Source organism: Populus alba, chromosome 2, assembly GCF_005239225.2.
Source record: "Populus alba chromosome 2, ASM523922v2, whole genome shotgun sequence".
Classification (NCBI taxonomy): domain Eukaryota; kingdom Viridiplantae; phylum Streptophyta; class Magnoliopsida; order Malpighiales; family Salicaceae; genus Populus; species Populus alba.
This window is the reverse complement of record NC_133285.1, coordinates 8,207,943-8,225,803: the sequence shown is the minus strand read 5'-3', so window position 1 is coordinate 8,225,803 and position 17,861 is coordinate 8,207,943. Positions and strand designations below refer to the sequence as shown.

At 33.2% G+C, this 17,861-nt stretch overlaps 2 protein-coding genes across 2 annotated transcripts; one reads left to right on the top strand and one right to left on the bottom strand.

The window, feature by feature from the left end:
- Positions 1-1,172: 1,172 nt before the first annotated feature.
- On the bottom strand, positions 1,173-9,054 carry LOC118057747 (DEAD-box ATP-dependent RNA helicase 8). Its single transcript, XM_035070420.2, has 10 exons — positions 8,213-9,054; positions 6,766-6,826; positions 5,807-6,041; positions 4,987-5,225; positions 3,541-3,792; positions 3,285-3,465; positions 2,586-2,674; positions 2,369-2,442; positions 2,129-2,268; positions 1,173-1,539 (listed from the first exon to the last, which is right to left on the bottom strand). The coding sequence occupies exons 1-9, from the start codon at positions 8,491-8,493 to the stop codon at positions 2,190-2,192; spliced, it is 1,491 nt and encodes a 496-aa protein (XP_034926311.1). The 5' UTR covers positions 8,494-9,054; the 3' UTR covers positions 1,173-1,539; positions 2,129-2,189.
- Positions 9,055-12,382: 3,328 nt separating this feature from the next.
- LOC118057746 (uncharacterized) lies at positions 12,383-17,800 on the top strand. Its single transcript, XM_035070419.2, has 13 exons — positions 12,383-12,541; positions 12,654-12,855; positions 12,955-13,029; positions 13,124-13,225; positions 13,305-13,345; positions 13,649-13,762; positions 14,307-14,421; positions 14,545-14,735; positions 14,820-14,936; positions 15,482-15,562; positions 15,734-15,972; positions 16,665-16,704; positions 17,075-17,800. The coding sequence occupies exons 1-13, from the start codon at positions 12,491-12,493 to the stop codon at positions 17,630-17,632; spliced, it is 1,926 nt and encodes a 641-aa protein (XP_034926310.1). The 5' UTR covers positions 12,383-12,490; the 3' UTR covers positions 17,633-17,800.
- Positions 17,801-17,861: the final 61 nt, after the last annotated feature.

Here is a 17,861-nt window from a genome sequence, read left to right as displayed (position 1 = left end):
ATATTCATTGAACATACACTGCTTAGAAATGAAGGGGCTGTCATTTCAGAAGCTAGCATTTTGACGCTAGGTGATGAAACACACATCGCCTAAATAGCGTTGCAACCATTACACACTGACCCGTGTAAGTACTCTTTAGTTATTTTTTTAATAATATTTATATTTGTAAAATTACAATACTGCTCCTCTATCAAACCTAATAATAACAAACAAACAAAAATTGAATGAAAATACAAGAATACCTCTTAACATAAGTTAAGAAATTTCTACTTTACTGGTATTTACATCGTTTTATTGAGCAGAGAAAATTAAAAATATAGAAATGTCCATAGACATTAACTTTAAAAAAATTGATTTTAAAAAAACTAATTATTTTACACAAAAAAATAAAAAAAAAAAAAAATTTATCCTCCATCAGCTCGGAATGACTGATGAATACCTATAAAAAAACAATATTAACCGGGCAACTAGTTACTTGGTTTGTTTTCAAAATGTAAAAATCAACCTTTTATTATGAATTCCTGCTACAGTAGTTTTCCACTCCTTTTAATTTTTATTTTTTTTATAATAATTATAATTATAACAAGAATAGCAGTTTTACCATGAAAGCTTTCGTATTCAAGTGATCAATCTTTCAGTTATGATGTCGGCGATTAACAGATCACTTTTAACCCCTCTCGTTCCTGCATTTAATAAACCGTGGGCCATACACACGCAACCTGCCAAGGAAATAGGTGCAGATCTGAATTGCCCGTACATTTCTACTTCCATCATAAATGATAGTAGAAAATACTGTCTTCACTTTCAAAAATATTCTCCAGTTTAATTTTCAATTCAGTCTTTAGGGTTCCTCGCATCCTCAGACGAGAGCAAGAAAAAAAGCATATCACCCCCCCTAAATTGGTGTGTACAATGGTAGAGGGTGTTTTTTTTTAATAATTTTAATTAATTTTTTTTTTCTGTTTTTCATATCTGCAACATCAAAACTGTCCAAAAATTAATTTAATACCTTTTCATGAAAAATAATTGCAGCCACTCGCTTCCCAGTTCAGCATCCAAAATTATTTTAATCCAGGCGTCTCATGTTGTGAAAGAAACTTGGTCACATTGAGCAAACATCAAACCTTTTCACAACCCAAAGACAAAAAAAAAAAAAAAAAAGAGGAACCAAGTACAAAAAAACACGCTCCAGGGGATTTCCCAGATTAATGACTTTATTAACGGAAGAGAGTGCAAGAGAGGAGTAACTGATCTTATCTCCATGAAGTACAGCCTTCATTTCTTCATCAACAGTGAGAAAACTAAGAGCAGATAATATGAAACCGGAGCATTAATGAAATCAAACGCAACACCAGAGCTGGACCAAGCATCTATGTATCTGGGATTTCATAATCCGTTAAAACTCCATCCAGAAACTAACTAAAGCATTCCAGGATTAAATGCATAAAGCAATCATAAGCCTTCCACAATTAATATTTAGTTCTTAGAAGTTTCCCTCGGATGCAGAGCTATTTCATCTTCAATTGGACAGCTTGAACCCTGGAACATCAAAGCTCATTCAGGTTAGGTGACATGAATCTGTAGCGGGATATTTCCCAGTGTCCAAAGAAACATCACGACAGATTCAAAACATTTTATTGTTATCATACAAAAAGAGGTGGTCCAATACTTTTATGAAATTCTATATTAACCAATTCTTAATCAAACAAAATATCAAGGATGTGTAACCAAGTCTTGTAATTCATAACAAAAGATCTTTCCCTTTTGAAACATGGAGTATATTGGGTGGGAAAAACAATGGACCATAATCCAATTCAGCTTTATCTGGTAAACTCACCAATCAATAGTCAACATAGATCTAATTATTCCATCCAACACCCTAACTAACACCATATTCCAGAGAATTATTGCTTTCTGTTTCTAACAGAAAAGCATCAATTTTGTAATTGATATTCTAGCATGCAGTTTCATTTCAAGTTGATCTATGAAAGTCAATGTTCCTCTTCTTCATTCTTTGAAGCAAAAATCATAGAATCAGAACAAGATTGATTGCAATTGATCTTAAGAGATGGGGTCAATTGATCTATATCTTATCATCATGAAAACAAACATTTCTGATGTTACTCACCATTGCTAATCACTGATGCTACTCGCCATTGTTGAATTCAAAGAGAGGCATCTACCACAGGTTATTGGCAATATATTGCCTGATCAATATGTGGAGGGATTTGTTTAATTTCAGTTCCAAGTTCCTGCTCAATCCTATACCTGCAGAAAAATAAGAAGACATTAACTAAGTCAGGGAACTCCTGAATAATAGATGCAAAGTTCAAGTGGAACTGTGGAAGGCAGAGGAAAAAATGCATACAGGTTAAACCGGTCCTCATAAGTGATCAAATTCACAGCTAAACCAAGGTGTCCAAACCTTCCTGATCGACCAACCTGAGTGAAACAAACAAAAAGGCAATAAAAATAATAAGAGTATAAAATGATATAATGTTCACGAAAACAGTATACAAAACAAACATAAGAATATAAAAATGTCTGCCACGGTGTTGATTGGATAAATATCACATTCAACATACCCTGTGAAGGTATGTCTCTGAGTTCTTGGGGAAGTCAAAGTTTATAACAACATTCACTGCTTGGATGTCTATACCCCTGGTAAAAAGATCTGCAACAAGCATAGTGTATCATCAGGGCTTGATCAATGCATATGCAAAGCACACATTACCACTACTTCAACTAGAAAGGATATCTACACAGAAATTAGAAAACTTGCTCTCTTACTGTGCTGAAAGTAACAGCTATGTCCAAATAACACAGTTAAAAAATCCACATTTACAACTACAAAATAAGCCGTTCTGCTATTTTCCCTTTGTTGCCTCTTTCTCCTCTCTCTACAAGTTTCCTTAATTACCCTCTAAACCTGAATTTGATAACTAGTTTCTCCTCTCTTAGAATTATTTGTTTCTAGACACTACATCACCACAACACAACTACACATCAGAATTGATCTGTTAAAATTTTTTTTGAAGCTATTGTACCGGCAATGTTGCCTATTTATCAATTTTTTTTCATATCTTCAACAATTTAAGGGCTATGCTTGTAATTTTAACTGTGTTTGGCTTCACTCTTACAACTAGGAGAGACAAACTACGAGTTTGTTTCGTATAATGTAATAGATCATCATCATCATCATCGTGTAGAAAAAGGTGGAAGTCATGAAAGTCAACTAGCAAAAAGAAAAGATATTCATGAGTGCTATGAACACAAGTACACACCAGTACAGACAAGATTCCTGCATGCACCATTGCGGAAGTCATGAAATACTCTGTTGCGATGGTCCTGTAACATCTTTGCATGGATATAGAAACATGAATAGCCAAGTTCTGTGATCTTCTTGGCCAGTAATTCTACCCGGTTCACTGAGTTGCAAAAGATGATTGATTGGTTTATTTGCAGCTGCATATACACCACAATGGCATCAAATTCAAAAAGAAACCAGGAATCATAATTACTGTTTAGTTGAGATCAAACCTTAGAGAAAAGAGTGTTCAGGCAATGGACTTTCTGTCGTTCTTCAACAAAAGCATAATATTGTGTAATACCCTTGAGAGTTAGTTCATCCATAAGATTGATAACATATGGCTTCTCTAGATATCTATCTTTAAAATCCTTAACAGTAACAGGAAATGTGGCCGAAAACATCAAAATCTGACGATTTGAAGGAAGAAAACGAATAAGCTGCTCTATTGAAGGTTGAAACTCTGGAGACAAAAGTTTATCGGCCTGGGGAACATGAAGCAAGAAACAATCAGAAGCTTGTCCATCAAAAAATTAAACTCAATCATAGCACTTGTAATAATTAGATAAGCACATTATTTCAGATTAGGTAAGAAACTGCAAGCAATTGGTGAACTTGAAGATTCATGTATGTGGCTGGAAGCCTTCATCTAGCAAATGCAAAATTTCTTAGTAGAAAATTAAAAGAATAAGCAATCATATAATTAAAGGTCCAACAGCACTTTACAAGTGAACGCGCGCACATACACACACATCTAACATTTGAGGAAAACAAAAAGACCCCAGATAGTTCACGGCTTATATGTATAGCACAGCACTGGGACAGATTTTTTTATGACAAAATATATCATTTTTTACAATGAAAAACAGCAATAAAGGTTTTTTTTCATTTATGTTTTAGAGCATTTACTTCCTAGAGCTCAAACAAACACATCTTCCTTCTCCCTCAACAACAAGATCGCTAGGCAGAGAGACAATAGACCCCGATTTCATTGTCTCTCTCCCCTCACTCTCAATTTTCAAATTGCAATGCTAATTTCATTCTCTAGCCAAAAAAAAAAATCTGAACTAAACCAACACAAAATAAATAAATAAAGTTGGCCGATTGAGTTTAAATATATTTACATCGCAAATAGTCAGGGAAGAATAGTATCTCAGCCAACTTGAAACAGAAAAAAATCCCCTCAACCATCACCAAAATTCAAAGTCTTCAAAAGTATATTGAGCATTAAAAACAGCCAGATAACATTATCTCAACCAACTTTTAAGAGTTCTTTTACATATTAAGACAGTCAATTAAATCATTTGTGCATTTATTTGTATGTCCTATGCTAATTAACACAGCCAACAACAACAATCCTTCAACCATTTTATACATATCCAAACAGTTGTCATCTATCTATAAATCCAAACAGCTGTCATCTGTCTATAAACAGTTTTGATAGGCTTTGGCTCAGTGTTTCAGTTGCCATCTATCTATATATACATGACAGCCAGAACACTGAGAAACCTAAACAAAGCTCGTTGTTCTTTAAGAAACCAAAACCAGCCTCCTGTACTCATCAATATACCTATTTCAACAACTTTTAAAAGTTAAAAAGAAATAGAAGTTGAACAACAGTTATCACACAAAACTATCAAGCAGTGATATTACTAAGGACTAGCTGGGTTGAAGTTCACCTCATCCAAAACAAGCATTGAACAGTTTTTCAAAACACACACGCCCTTTTTTGCAAGATCAAGTATTCTTCCTGGAGTTCCGACAAGTAAATGGACTGGTTGATATAAACGCATAATGTCATCCTTTAGACTCGTACCGCCAGTGGTGGCCATCACTTGAATTTTCAAATGCTTCCCTAGCTCCTTACAAACCTGTGATGTCTGAAGAGCCAACTCACGTGTTGGCACAAGTATCACAACTGCACACAAATGCAAAATTAAGTCATCAAATACAATTTTCATAAATATATCCAGAACTAATAAGTCAACTAAATTTAAATAACTTCAAATAAAATCAAGAGCTAAGAAAGGCTGCTATTTGTGAATTGTTTACAAATAATCAGCTCATGTTTGACATTGCTTGAAAAAAAAAACATCATGGCTGTCTATTAAAAGGAAAGCAGAACTCCTTCACACTCAAAACATCATCCCAACCTCCTTGTGGAACAATTGTTATATTCCTATCTTCTCATTTATTATCAATTCATATGCATAAACCCTAAAAGTAATATGCTCCTAAATGCCATGGTAGCCACTGGAAGTAATTATTAGTTATGAAAGCAACAAACCATATACATACAGTCATCTTTCCATACTAGATTAAGACAGGTTGAATTTGAGGCAACCAGAAATTATCCCAATGCAAACAACAATAAAGAAGATTACATGATGTAAAGCTTTCATAGTCCAATCACGCAACTAAATAATCTCAATGGTCGTTATATAATAAACATGCAAGTACATAGTGAATAAAGAAGTTTATTGATTGTAAATATCAGACCTTGAATAAAATTGTTGTCTTGGTCAATTTTTTCCAGGGCAGGGACGCAAAATGCAGCTGTTTTCCCTGTCCCGTTTTTAGCTCTAGCAAGAATATCGCTACCAGTAAGAGCAATTGGTATGCTCTCTTCCTGAATAGGAGATGGTCTTTCAAAACCCTTCTCGTATATTCCCATAAGCAACTCGCGCTTCAGAAAATAGTCCTCGAAATCATTCCCCTTTGTGGCTGTCACATCCTGCAAGACATTTAAATAGTGAAATGAGATTCATATAGTCATTCCCTTTTAAAAAAGTTCACTAATGAAGTTCACCAGCTCATTTTTGAGACAGTACTTCCATCGTTCTTTGAAAGTAGATCTTTAGAAGGAAAATAAAGGATCTACCAGACTACAACATTAAACCATTTCAAACATCACCATACAATATTTAAGTCACATGAATGCTCTTTACATGTGCAGAGCTATCTTGTTACGACAAGACAACCTAAGGTTAAAACATCATTGTTTGAAGTTCAGAAGTGTGCATGTAAAGGACATTCCTCTGCTATGGCTTATGCATGAAAGGAAAAGATATGACTCAAAATATGATATGAGAGTAAACAAGTGATGCAGTTTCCTAAGCAAACTCATCAATTTACTCAAGAGGAATGCTGGGTGCAGTTAACAAACCATGGGGTACAAGTTTTAACTTTAACCTTACATGACCCGCACTTGTCATTAGGTTAGTTATCAATCTCCTAATTCAGAGTCAATGTCAGACTCCATAATCAATCTTACATAATTTGTAGTTTCCATGCAGCCAGGTGCTGAACACACAATGCTTCCTCTCCAAAAGAGAGAAGAAAAATATTGGTCATGGCTCCAAATACAATAAATTTATGCGTACAAATTAACATACATGTGACAAAATAATACAGCATCCATGACCATGAGAAAGTAAATATCTGATTAAAAGCCCTACCTCAGTTCTGTATCGTGTATCTGCTGGTGGTATCTTTAGCTTTGCCTTCCAATCTTGTGAACTAGATAGAACAAACCAAAAATAAAAGACAATAAGACTTCAGCCTGCAACAAGCATTGCATGGCTGCAAAAAATCAAGGATTGGACTTGAACAAGCATAGATTAGTGCCATGCATCTAGCGCAGGGTAAGAAATCTAGAAATCCCAACTAAAGCCCAAGATCTGATGATGCTCTTTCATGTTAGACCATTTTTGTAAATAGAGGGCAACATGCACAGCAATCACAATGCCAAGTAAATCTTTGTGGTTCACTTTGATGGCATGGTCACTTCCTTGTCTCAAATCCATCAGATGACTGGCATTTAACAAGATTTTGTAATCAAATTAGTACTTTAAAAAAAAAACTGAATACTCCCACAACGGCTACTGATACATTTTAAATTTCAGAAATCTCAATTCACAATAGAATACCCTTGAAAACTTTCTATTAATGTGTAGATTTTAAGAAAACTACGTCAACAGAAAATTAATAGTCTTACAGTAAAATCACTAGTGAAAAGCACTTCTCATTGAATATTAGCAAGCTGCTACCATGTAGAAATTTTAACCAGTAAGGTACCTATTGTGTTCTAGATGAATAATCTTTATCAAAACAAACTTTTAATCATAATGGAGTCTTGATCCAAAAATGATAATAGTAAGTCTTCTTTTACTTATTAAGACAAAAGGTCGTTCTGCTCATGCAGCAAGCAGGGCAATCATTATAGCAGGAGCACATATGGTGTTAAAAATGGACCAAGATATGATTAAAAAAGACAACAAAGTTATGAAAATATTTGAAAGCGAAATTACGATCAAACAAGTTTGAACAAGGTTGAAAAGCAGCAAACTACTGCAACACCTCTAATAAAGTACCCAAAGGATGCATCAATTATTTCAGAGGTAGTTCAAAAACTGAAATTTAAATCAAACAGGAACAAGATACATCCATCAAACCACTTGTGGCAGTAAGAAAACCCATGAACTTTCCTTTTGGAATCCCCCAAGTGAACCCATGGGTAAGGAAGTGGAAACTTGTTAAGTTTGCTTCATAATCGCCATACAAGTAAACAACCACTGTCTCTCAGGGCAAGCTGTGGCAATTTATTAAATGCGACCAGCCCATCACACCAAATCACCAAACGCCAAGCAAAGCTCACATCCAGACTCCAGTCCAAGGCTTTCCTACCCCTCGTCCTTTTATGATAACTTATAATTATAGGCTTATAGCAAACAATCTCTGTGCAAATCTTTCTCCTACAACATGCTTAGAATACTCCAGAATCAACTCTTTTCCAACAATAGCAAAGCTCATGCGACTCATTAACATTTATTTAAGAAAAATCACACAAAAGAGTATTAAAATATCAATATCCACGTGTAAATATTTGAATGAATAAAGGCTGACCTCGAGTCAACAGCCTCAGACTGAACAGTCTTTTCGACCTCATCAACACTCGAATCCGCAGCAGTTAACTGATTCCTCCTCAACCACTGCTGCTGCTGTTGTTGCTGATTGTGATGCTGTTGATGCTGATAGTATTGTTGTTGGTGATGATTTTGCCCGAAATTTCTCTGCACATACTGCTGTTGCGGAACCCTTGATTGAAAATTAGGGTTCGCGTTCATACCTCCGCCTCTACCGGCACCGATCCCCGGCGGATACCTTCCTCTATTGTTGTTGTTCATCACAAAATAGAAGCCTAACCCTAACTAGGAAACTAAATCGCCGATTCAAATTCCGAAATTTGTACAGAAAACTAGAAAACAAGAACGATCTGAGCCTAGGGTTTCAAGATTGCGACGGTTGAAAAAAAATACTTACAAGGATCAATGAGATTCAAACGGAAGCGTTTTGGTTCGAAGAATTAAAGACTGGAGGTTTCTTTTGTTAGTTGGAAGTTGAAAATTTATACAGCGTTGAGGAAGAAAGGAAAACCCAGGGTCTCTGACGGGGTAAAATCGTGAATTAGAGAGGAAAAGGAGGGTATCACTGGTTCAGTGAGGGAGTGAAGAGGTGGGGTTTCCGTTGGGAGGAGATGTATAATCGAGGGTCAGAATGGTACGGATCTGAGGAAAAACGAGAGAATGGAGTGATTTTAGAGAAATTGAATGGTTTCGTTTTTAGAATTCTAAAGAGAGGAAATGAATAGGATGATCCGTGGCGATTGTACTGTGTCTGTTTTTTTTTATATGGAAAGGCGAGAAAAGGGGGAGGAGGAGGAAACGGCTTCTAGGGCTTCAAGATTGTTTGTTATTTGCACTTGGAGCCCTCCTTGTTCTTAAATATTGTGTTCCGCCACCACCTTTATTGAAATATTTTGTTGCTTTGCTTATGGCCCTTCTTTTGTTTTACGAAAATCGGAGGATTTTTCTTTTTAATTGTAAAGCTTGAATGTAAAAATAATTTAAATACGCAAGAACGAGCGGTTGAAAAATATTTTTTAAATTTTTTTTACCTTAAATTAATATATTTTTTATATTATTTTAATGTACTAATGTTATAGATAATTTTTAAAAAATAAAAAAATATATTTTAATATATTTTAGAATGAAAAACACTTTAAAAATTAACTGCTATCACACTTTTAAACACCCTCAAGTATCTTAGATCTGACAATAATTTTAGAATCAAGACTTTGGGTCTTATAGTCAAGTCAAACCCAATATACCTTGAGTCTGGCAATCATGCCTAATTAATTTTTTATATTTTTCTATTTGTTATAAAAAAATATTTAAAATACCAGTATCCTAAACCGAAATATTAATTAATTTTTTATTATTTTTTATATAAGAAAAAACATTTAAAGTATTTTAAACAAGAACCTTGAAGTATCCTAATTATTTGTTTGATTTTTTAAAAAATTATTAAAAATATATATTTAAACTACCTTTAAGTATTCTAAACATAAATTTTGATTAATTTTCCTTTTCAGAAATGTCTTTTATTTTTTTTTACAAACAAAAAAACATTTAAATTATTGTAGAAGTATCCTAAACAAAAATTATAATTAAGTTTTTTTAATTTTTCCTATTTTTTATATAAAAAAAACACCTAAACTATTCTAAACATAAATTCTAATTAATTTTTTTATAAAATATTTTTATTAAAAAAACATTTAAATTATCCTTAATAACCTAAATATAAATCCTAATTTATTTTTTTATAAAAAATCTAAACTAGCCTCCTTAAAGCATCCTAAACATAAATCCTAATTAATTGTTTTCTATAAGTTGTTTTTTATTTTTTATAAAAAAATATATTTAAACTATCTTTAAAATAAACTACACAAAAATTTAAATTTATTTTTTTATAAATTATTTTTATGTTTTTATATAAAAACATTTAAATTATTCTTAAAGTAACGTAATAAATTTTAATTATACTTGAAGTAACCTAAATAAAAATTCTAATTTATTTTTTTATAATATTTTATTTTTGTATTAAAAAAACATTATGCACAATAATATGACAAATTGCATTAACAAATCAAATGAATTGGACAATCATCCAATTCATTTGATTTGTTAATGCAATTTGAAAATGAATTTTGTTGAGACTTTTAATACAAATTGAAAATGAATTTCACTTTTATTCTTTTTGTATGACAAATTATTTACTATTTAGATTTAAAAAGAACATAAAGGATGGAGGAGAAATTTCTTGAACTAACATAGTTCATTTAATTCATAAAGTTAACCATTGTTTTATAATAAATAAAAATGCTTGGTTCATTACAACTATTCATTTATACACCAAAAATGAATGAATGTTTGGTGCCTTACATTTTAAAGTGACATGCAAAACTCGTTTAGATATTTAAGAAGTACATATAAATAAATTGACTTTTAAAAAATAACATTTCATTATTCCTTTCTAAAAATTTGGATATATTTACGAGCTTGTTATTAAATATATTTTAAAGAAATTTTAGTTTGAAAAAATATCAAATTAATTTTTTTTATTATTTTAACTCTTGGATCTGGATTGACCATCAGAACCACGACAATAATTGAAAAAATTAAGAGACAAAGATAGTTCGGGATATTTAACATCACAGCACATGTCATTTATCTAGTTGTGTTTGATGAATTTATTTATTAAAATCAATTTGTAATAGAAATCGTTGCATATATAAAATTTATTAAATAAAATAAAATAAGATATATTATATAAGGTTGTACATATTATAAAAAATAATTAGTATATATAAAATATAAAAAATACATATTAATTATACTAACCTCTTAAAAATTTAAACACACTCAATATAATTAAAAAATAATCGCTATTAAAAAAAGCTAAACAAGTCAAAGAAAAATCATTGAAGATGAGTATTAATTAAAACATAAATTTTAAAATTATTTTAAAAATAATATAAAAGGTATCAATAAAAAAATTTCAAAATCAATAAAAATAAATGAGGTCATATACTTTTAGGCCTAATAAGCTAGGTTGAGCTCGTAGCCAATCAAGAAAATCTCGTGTTCAACAATTCTTGTAGTTGGATTTTCAATCAACTAACTCTACAAGAATCATTTTATAAGGTGACCGGACTACAAGAAATGTACCATAAAGTATATTAATGAAAATTTCAATTTTCATTTCCAGAGGCAATCATGACAGTTTTTTTGGAAACACGTCTGGAAACTACTTTACAATAAGAATATTTTTCAACTTGATCCCACCTTGTTTAACATCTCTTATGTATGCAAGTCACACACTATTTTCTTAATAGTTTTATAGTTATCATAATTAAAATCACATAATTTGATAGGATATTTTATTCTTTATTAAAAATCACCATTTTACCGCTTACTTTCTAAAAGGTTATTATTCTAGCAAAACAATTCATCCAAGCCTATGATTATTCAGTCAATCTATTCCTAAAATTAAATCAAAGTCATGCAAGTTTAAAAACACTAAATTCACCTCCATATCTAGGCCCCTATATTTACCTGAACACCCTTGTACATGTAACTTACATATACAACATCCTCTAGTGGTGAACTAAAATTAAACCATTGCTTTTAGTTTATTTTCAAATTTTCTTGCTATAAATGAATATGTAGCTTTAGATCAATTAAAGCATAACTTGCTGCAAATCAATTAATTTTTCAATTTTGATTCTTGATTTTTAATTTTAATTATAAAAATGATATAATTTTTTTCTTGTTGTAAAATTAATCTTTAATTCCATGTAGAAATATTTAATGACAAATCCAACACATTAAAATATATAAATCAATGTAGAAAATAACAAATAAAACCATGCCAAATAATTATAAAAGATATAATTGAAAATAAATAAAGTTTAATTATTGAAATAAATAAAAATAAAAATAAAAAACAAAGCTACAAGATGAGTTTTTTTTTTTTTTTCAAATAGTTGATGTGGTGTTTAAGATGGTAGTACAATACTATATATTTAAAAAATTTTGAATTTTTAAAAATTATTTTGATGTTACAAAATTAAAAATAAATTTTTAAAAATAAAAAAATATTATTTTAATATATTAATAATTTTGTTTTTTTTTTTTTTTTAAAAAAAAACTTGTCAATGATAACGCTACTTATAAACGACAGCCAAGTTGCGATTTTAATTTTGCAATTCGGTTCCATTTTTGCTTCTCTTCAAAACGAACCTACGCATTACTAGTGTGTAGCTGACTACCGGATCTGTCAATGGAAGAAGATCAAGACGGGAATGAAATTTACAATTGCGTGATCAAACTGGTTAGTTAATCAATCAATCAATTACTTTCTGCAACCCATTCCTCCTCTCACTTTATATTGCCTGACAATGAAATTAAGGAGCTAATCGGTTTTAAATTTGAAATAAATGCAGAGAGAGAAACCAAAAAAACGTAGAGAGAAGGTGTACATAGGCTGCGGAGCAGGATTTGGCGGCGACAGACCAATCGCAGCGCTTAAACTACTCCAAAGAGTCAAAGAGCTAAACTACATAGTTCTTGAATGCTTAGCCGAGCGAACTCTAGCTGATCGATATCAGATAATGATTTCTGGTGGCGACGGTTATGATTCTCGCAGTTACGTTTCCTTCACGCATTGTCACCTCTCTCCCTCATTCTGATTGATGTGATGTTGTTGTTTTAAGTTTGATTTCTTTTTCAAATAATTATGGGCAGTTACGGATTGGATGCGATTGTTACTGCCTTTGGCCGTGGAAAGAGGGACTTGTATAATCACCAATATGGGTGCAAGTGAGGATTAATTAAAATAGATTGAATAAATATTGGATTATTATTATTATCATTATTTGTTTTTTTGCTTAAATAAATTTGGTTTTCTTGTTAGTGGATCCGGTTGGTGCACAAGAGAAGGTTGTAGAATTAGCTAGTAGTTTGGGGCTTGGCGTTTCTGTTGCTGTGGCTCATGAGGTTTCTTCTGCTAAATTAGGTATTGGTGATATCGTCATTCGTTACTGTAAAAATGCTCAATGGATGTGGATATGAAGTAAGAATGTTTTCATTTTCAGGTTCAGGATCGTCGACCAAGAAGTCCTATATTATGGAAGGTGTAAGAATCCGGTACTTGTTGTTTGCTTTTATATTTGTATATCCAAGCCTGTTCTACTTTTTATGCTTAATTTGCTGTTGGCATTGCATGTTACTGACACGGGCAGTTTTATTGTTGGTTTTGTATGCAATTCAATCTGGTCATGAATATAAGTAAAGGGGGTAAACTTTTCGTATGATTGATTACAAATTTGAGGAACAAGAAAATGTTGACATCTGTTTGCCCAATTTGGGGAGCTTGATTTCTCATCAATTTTTTCCTTAGTCAAAACAATAACTCATTTTTTGGCTGTGATCTCTGAAGGGTATTAGCACTTATCTTGGAGCAGCTCCTATTGTTGAATGTTTGGAGAAATATCAACCAGATGTTGTCATTACTTCACGGGTTGCCGATGCTGCCTTGTTTTTAGCTCCGATGGTATGATATATTTTTACTTCTCCTCCTCCTCCTCTTCCTCCCTATGTCTTCAAGAAGCTTGGTAATTTTTTCTTTTCCTAATTTAGTTAATGAAATCAGTTCTTCTGCATCTCCACGACACTGTTGCATCATTTTATATGTTTCTAAATTTTTGCATTGAGAAGGATGACTGTAAGAGGCCTTTTTTGGCCAAATGTTAGTCATTGGTATGTTAAGCATCTAGTAGGATTATACGTTGAGGTGCATATTTTGAAGTACATTAACTAAATGCCAAGGGAAATGAAGATATTCAAGTGTATGGTTGAGCGGACATCTTTTGCTGGAAGAAGTATACTAGCACAGACAATTTGTGTATTCATTTGTAATGCTAGATTGTTGGATTACCATGCGGCTGATGGGTTGGCTGCTTATGTGCCAGTCAATGATTTACAGCTACTCTCATATGTAGAGCCCGGGTGCTCTTGTTTTGTCAAATCTGCTGTTGTTTAAGTTTTAACTCCATTTCAGAAAGCAATCTGATTGACTTTGGTATATATATGATTAGGTTTATGAACTAGGTTGGAATTGGAATGACATAGAGGAGCTAGCACAAGGATCTATGGCTGGCCACCTACTGGAGTGTGGTTGTCAACTCACAGGGGGATACTTCATGCATCCAGGTGAGCATGATTAGCTTTATTTGATCAGTACTGAATTGATATAATATGTCATAAAGAGTGAACTGCAGCCACTGGTCAAATTTTATACTATTGATGTAATATTCTGAATTTGCTCTGTTGTAGGTGATAAATACCGAGACATTTCTTTTCCTTCTCTCCTAGACTTGTCACTTCCTTATGCAGAAATAAGTTTCGATGGAAGCCTTTGTGTAGCAAAAGCAGAGGGTAGTGGTGGGGTGTTAAATTTTAGTACTTGTGCTCAACAACTTCTTTATGAGGTTGGCGATCCAGGTGCTTATATTACCCCTGATGTGGTAAGTTAGATGTGCATATTTGAGAACTTGCTAAAGGTGAGAGTATTGAAGAACTGAAAGATGAAATGCTGTACTGAAATGCAGGTAATTGATTTCAGGAATGTTTCATTTCACTCACTGTCAGCTCATAAAGTTCTCTGTGCTGGAGCTAAACCATCTGTTAATTCAGTGCCGGATGAACTCTTGCGCTTGATTCCAAAGGTAGCCTTTTGTATTCATCATTTGATTCTAATTTGTGCACAACATAAATTAATAGAAGGATTGATTTTGACAAGTAACAATCATTTTAGTTCAGCCTCAAATTTCTACTTTGTTTTCGTTTCAGCTTTTGCTGAGAATAGTGCAGTTTCACATTTGCAGTCTGAATTATTTACGTCCTAGTCACTTGAATGATACCATATATTTATGAAAAATAGTATTATTGTGTGCATATGTGAGTGTGCAAGTAAGAGGCATTTCTTCAGTCACTGCCAACAATGGTCACAATGATATATTCACTGATTGATCTGGAAATTAGTTTGTAGGAGGACTAGCAGAGAAATTATGTTTTCTTTAGGACAATGCAGTTAAAACCACTATGAATGGTTACTGGATATCCTATAATTCATTCATTTATGTTACTATATCTGGAGCTGATCATTGCTGTATGATATGCTTGTACTTGAGCATTTCTTGGTCAGCAAATGGGCATTCACCTGGTTTTTGGCTGCTTTCTTTCTTCTTTTTATTTGATTTCTTTTTATCAGGATTGTGGATGGAAAGGATGGGGAGAGATATCTTATGGAGGGTATGAGTGTGTAAAACGTGCTAAAGCCGCTGAATATCTGGTGAGCACACTGTTAACTAGAGTGTGATGACTGAATTGTTGCCAAATTTGTCAAAGACCATCATCATGCTGATTTTTTTTTTTTTGAGGAGACTAGTTCAGCTTATAGAAGTCTCTTTATTTTCCCTTTTCACAGTCTGTGAAGTAACATAATTCTCTCATATTTTATTAGGTCAGGTCATGGATGGAAGAAGTATTTCCTGGTGTTAGCTGTAATGTTGCTTCATATATTATTGGACTTGATAGCCTGAAGACAGTTAGCATTCATGATAACAATATATCATGTGGTGCTTGTGAAGATATAAGGTTACGTATGGATGGACTGTTTGAGTTGAAGGAGCATGCAGTCCAATTTGAAACAGAATTTACAGCTTTATATACAAATGGCCCAGCTGGTGGTGGTGGTGTCAGGTCAGTTTCCTCTGAATTTGTTCTTCTTGTAGTTTTTAAGATCAGAAGCTGCTCACTTAAGGAAGTTTTTTAATGAGGCCTTGGTTACTAACCATTATATATTCATCTTGATGAATGAGCCAATAGAAGGAAAACTCAATCTTGTTATTAGGGGTACTTGTTCTCAGTGTCAGCCTTTTTTGCCCTCTGCACTAGCTAATTTAATTTTTAAGTAATTTGATCATTAAGTCAGAAGGTTCTAGGATTAGTTAGTCAAATTTCTAAACCTAGGAATGATTTAACCCATCTGGGTGTGGATTTTACGGAATACCAACAGTTGTCTAAATGAAATTTTGACTACTTTATGCACAGTGTTATGTTTTACATGAAGACAATATTAGTGTAACTAAAAAAAAAAAATCTTCATTTGTAAAAAAAGAAAATAGAAAAAAGAAAAGAAATAAAGAACTGATAGAACAGCACTGGTGTGTGGGAAACCTTTCTGTTTTGAATTTGTTGATAGCTTATTTTTATTTCTCAAAGAAAGCGAAAGATGTCAAATGCATTTGACGCATTTTATACAGAGTTTGTGTGGTTGAAGACTTTATTTGCATGGAAATTACTTTTAGATTCTACTTATTAGCTTTTCCTTACTTCCCTAGCATCCCTTTTAATGCTGGAAAGTGACCATTCTTGTTTTGTAACTGTTGCAGCACTGGACACAAGAAAGAAATAATTCTCGGAAAGCAATTGGTACTCTCTCTCTCTTTCTGTGCATCTTTTGCCTCTGAACTTTTATCTGCAATTGATATTTACCTGAAACAATGCGCTGTTTAATATCATTACTTGAAAGGATGTGCTAGCCAATTCAGTTTCGCTTGCTGGAGTCATGTGGAAATCTGACCGCAATTCATCTGTCATCTCCACTACAAATTTAGTGTTATAACTATGTTCTGTTCCTGTCTCTCCCTTTAGCTATTGAACCCTCTTGTTTGCTCCTTTTATATGACTTTAATCAACCTTGAATTCGCAAGTCTTTTAATCAGACCATGTTGCGAGGTAGGTTGAATTCTCTGTCGGCTTTGGGAGATATTCTTACATGAGAAGTTTATTGAGCTTTCAGGTTGAGCGTGAACGTGTTTTCTGGCGGACTGGGGTAAAGAGCTGGAAGGGAATGCGTCCAAATAAGGAAGAAGTTGACCTTGGAAATTTAGTGAAAACCACTATTTGGCACGACCCTTTATCAGCACCTCATCCAAAAAGTTCTTCACCAGTAATCGAGACCTCTCCCGCTCCATCTGGCCAGAAGATTCCTCTTTATTCTGTAGCTCATAGCAGGATTGGAGACAAAGGAAATGACATGAATTTTTCAATCATCCCGCACTTCCCCTCTGATATTGAGAGGCTGAAGCTAATTATAACACCCCAGTGGGTGAAGGAAGTTGTCTCAACTCTTCTAAACACCTCTTCATTTCCTGACTCGGTTTCCACAATGAAGAGAGACAAATGGGTGAGTGAACATGTTAATGTAGAAATTTATGAAGTCAAGGGAATCAAGTCTTTGAATATTGTGGTCCGGAACATTCTAGATGGCGGCGTCAATTGCTCCCGTAGGATCGACCGGCATGGAAAGACCATCTCAGATCTTATATTGTGTCAGAAAGTTGTGTTGCTTCCATGATTGTGATCCTTGATTCCCCAAGCGTTGTTTGACCTCTTGGGGCACATACTTCTGCTATAGATTTGTAAATCGTCCGTGGCCCCCTTTACATGTTAACAAGTATACTGAAATGTAATGAAACATGATTAAATGATCTTAGAAAATCTACTTAGCAGCACTGATTCGTCATATTCATAATGTAATTCTGTTTCGTAAATTGTATTTCTACGAAGAATTTCTGAAAGACTGC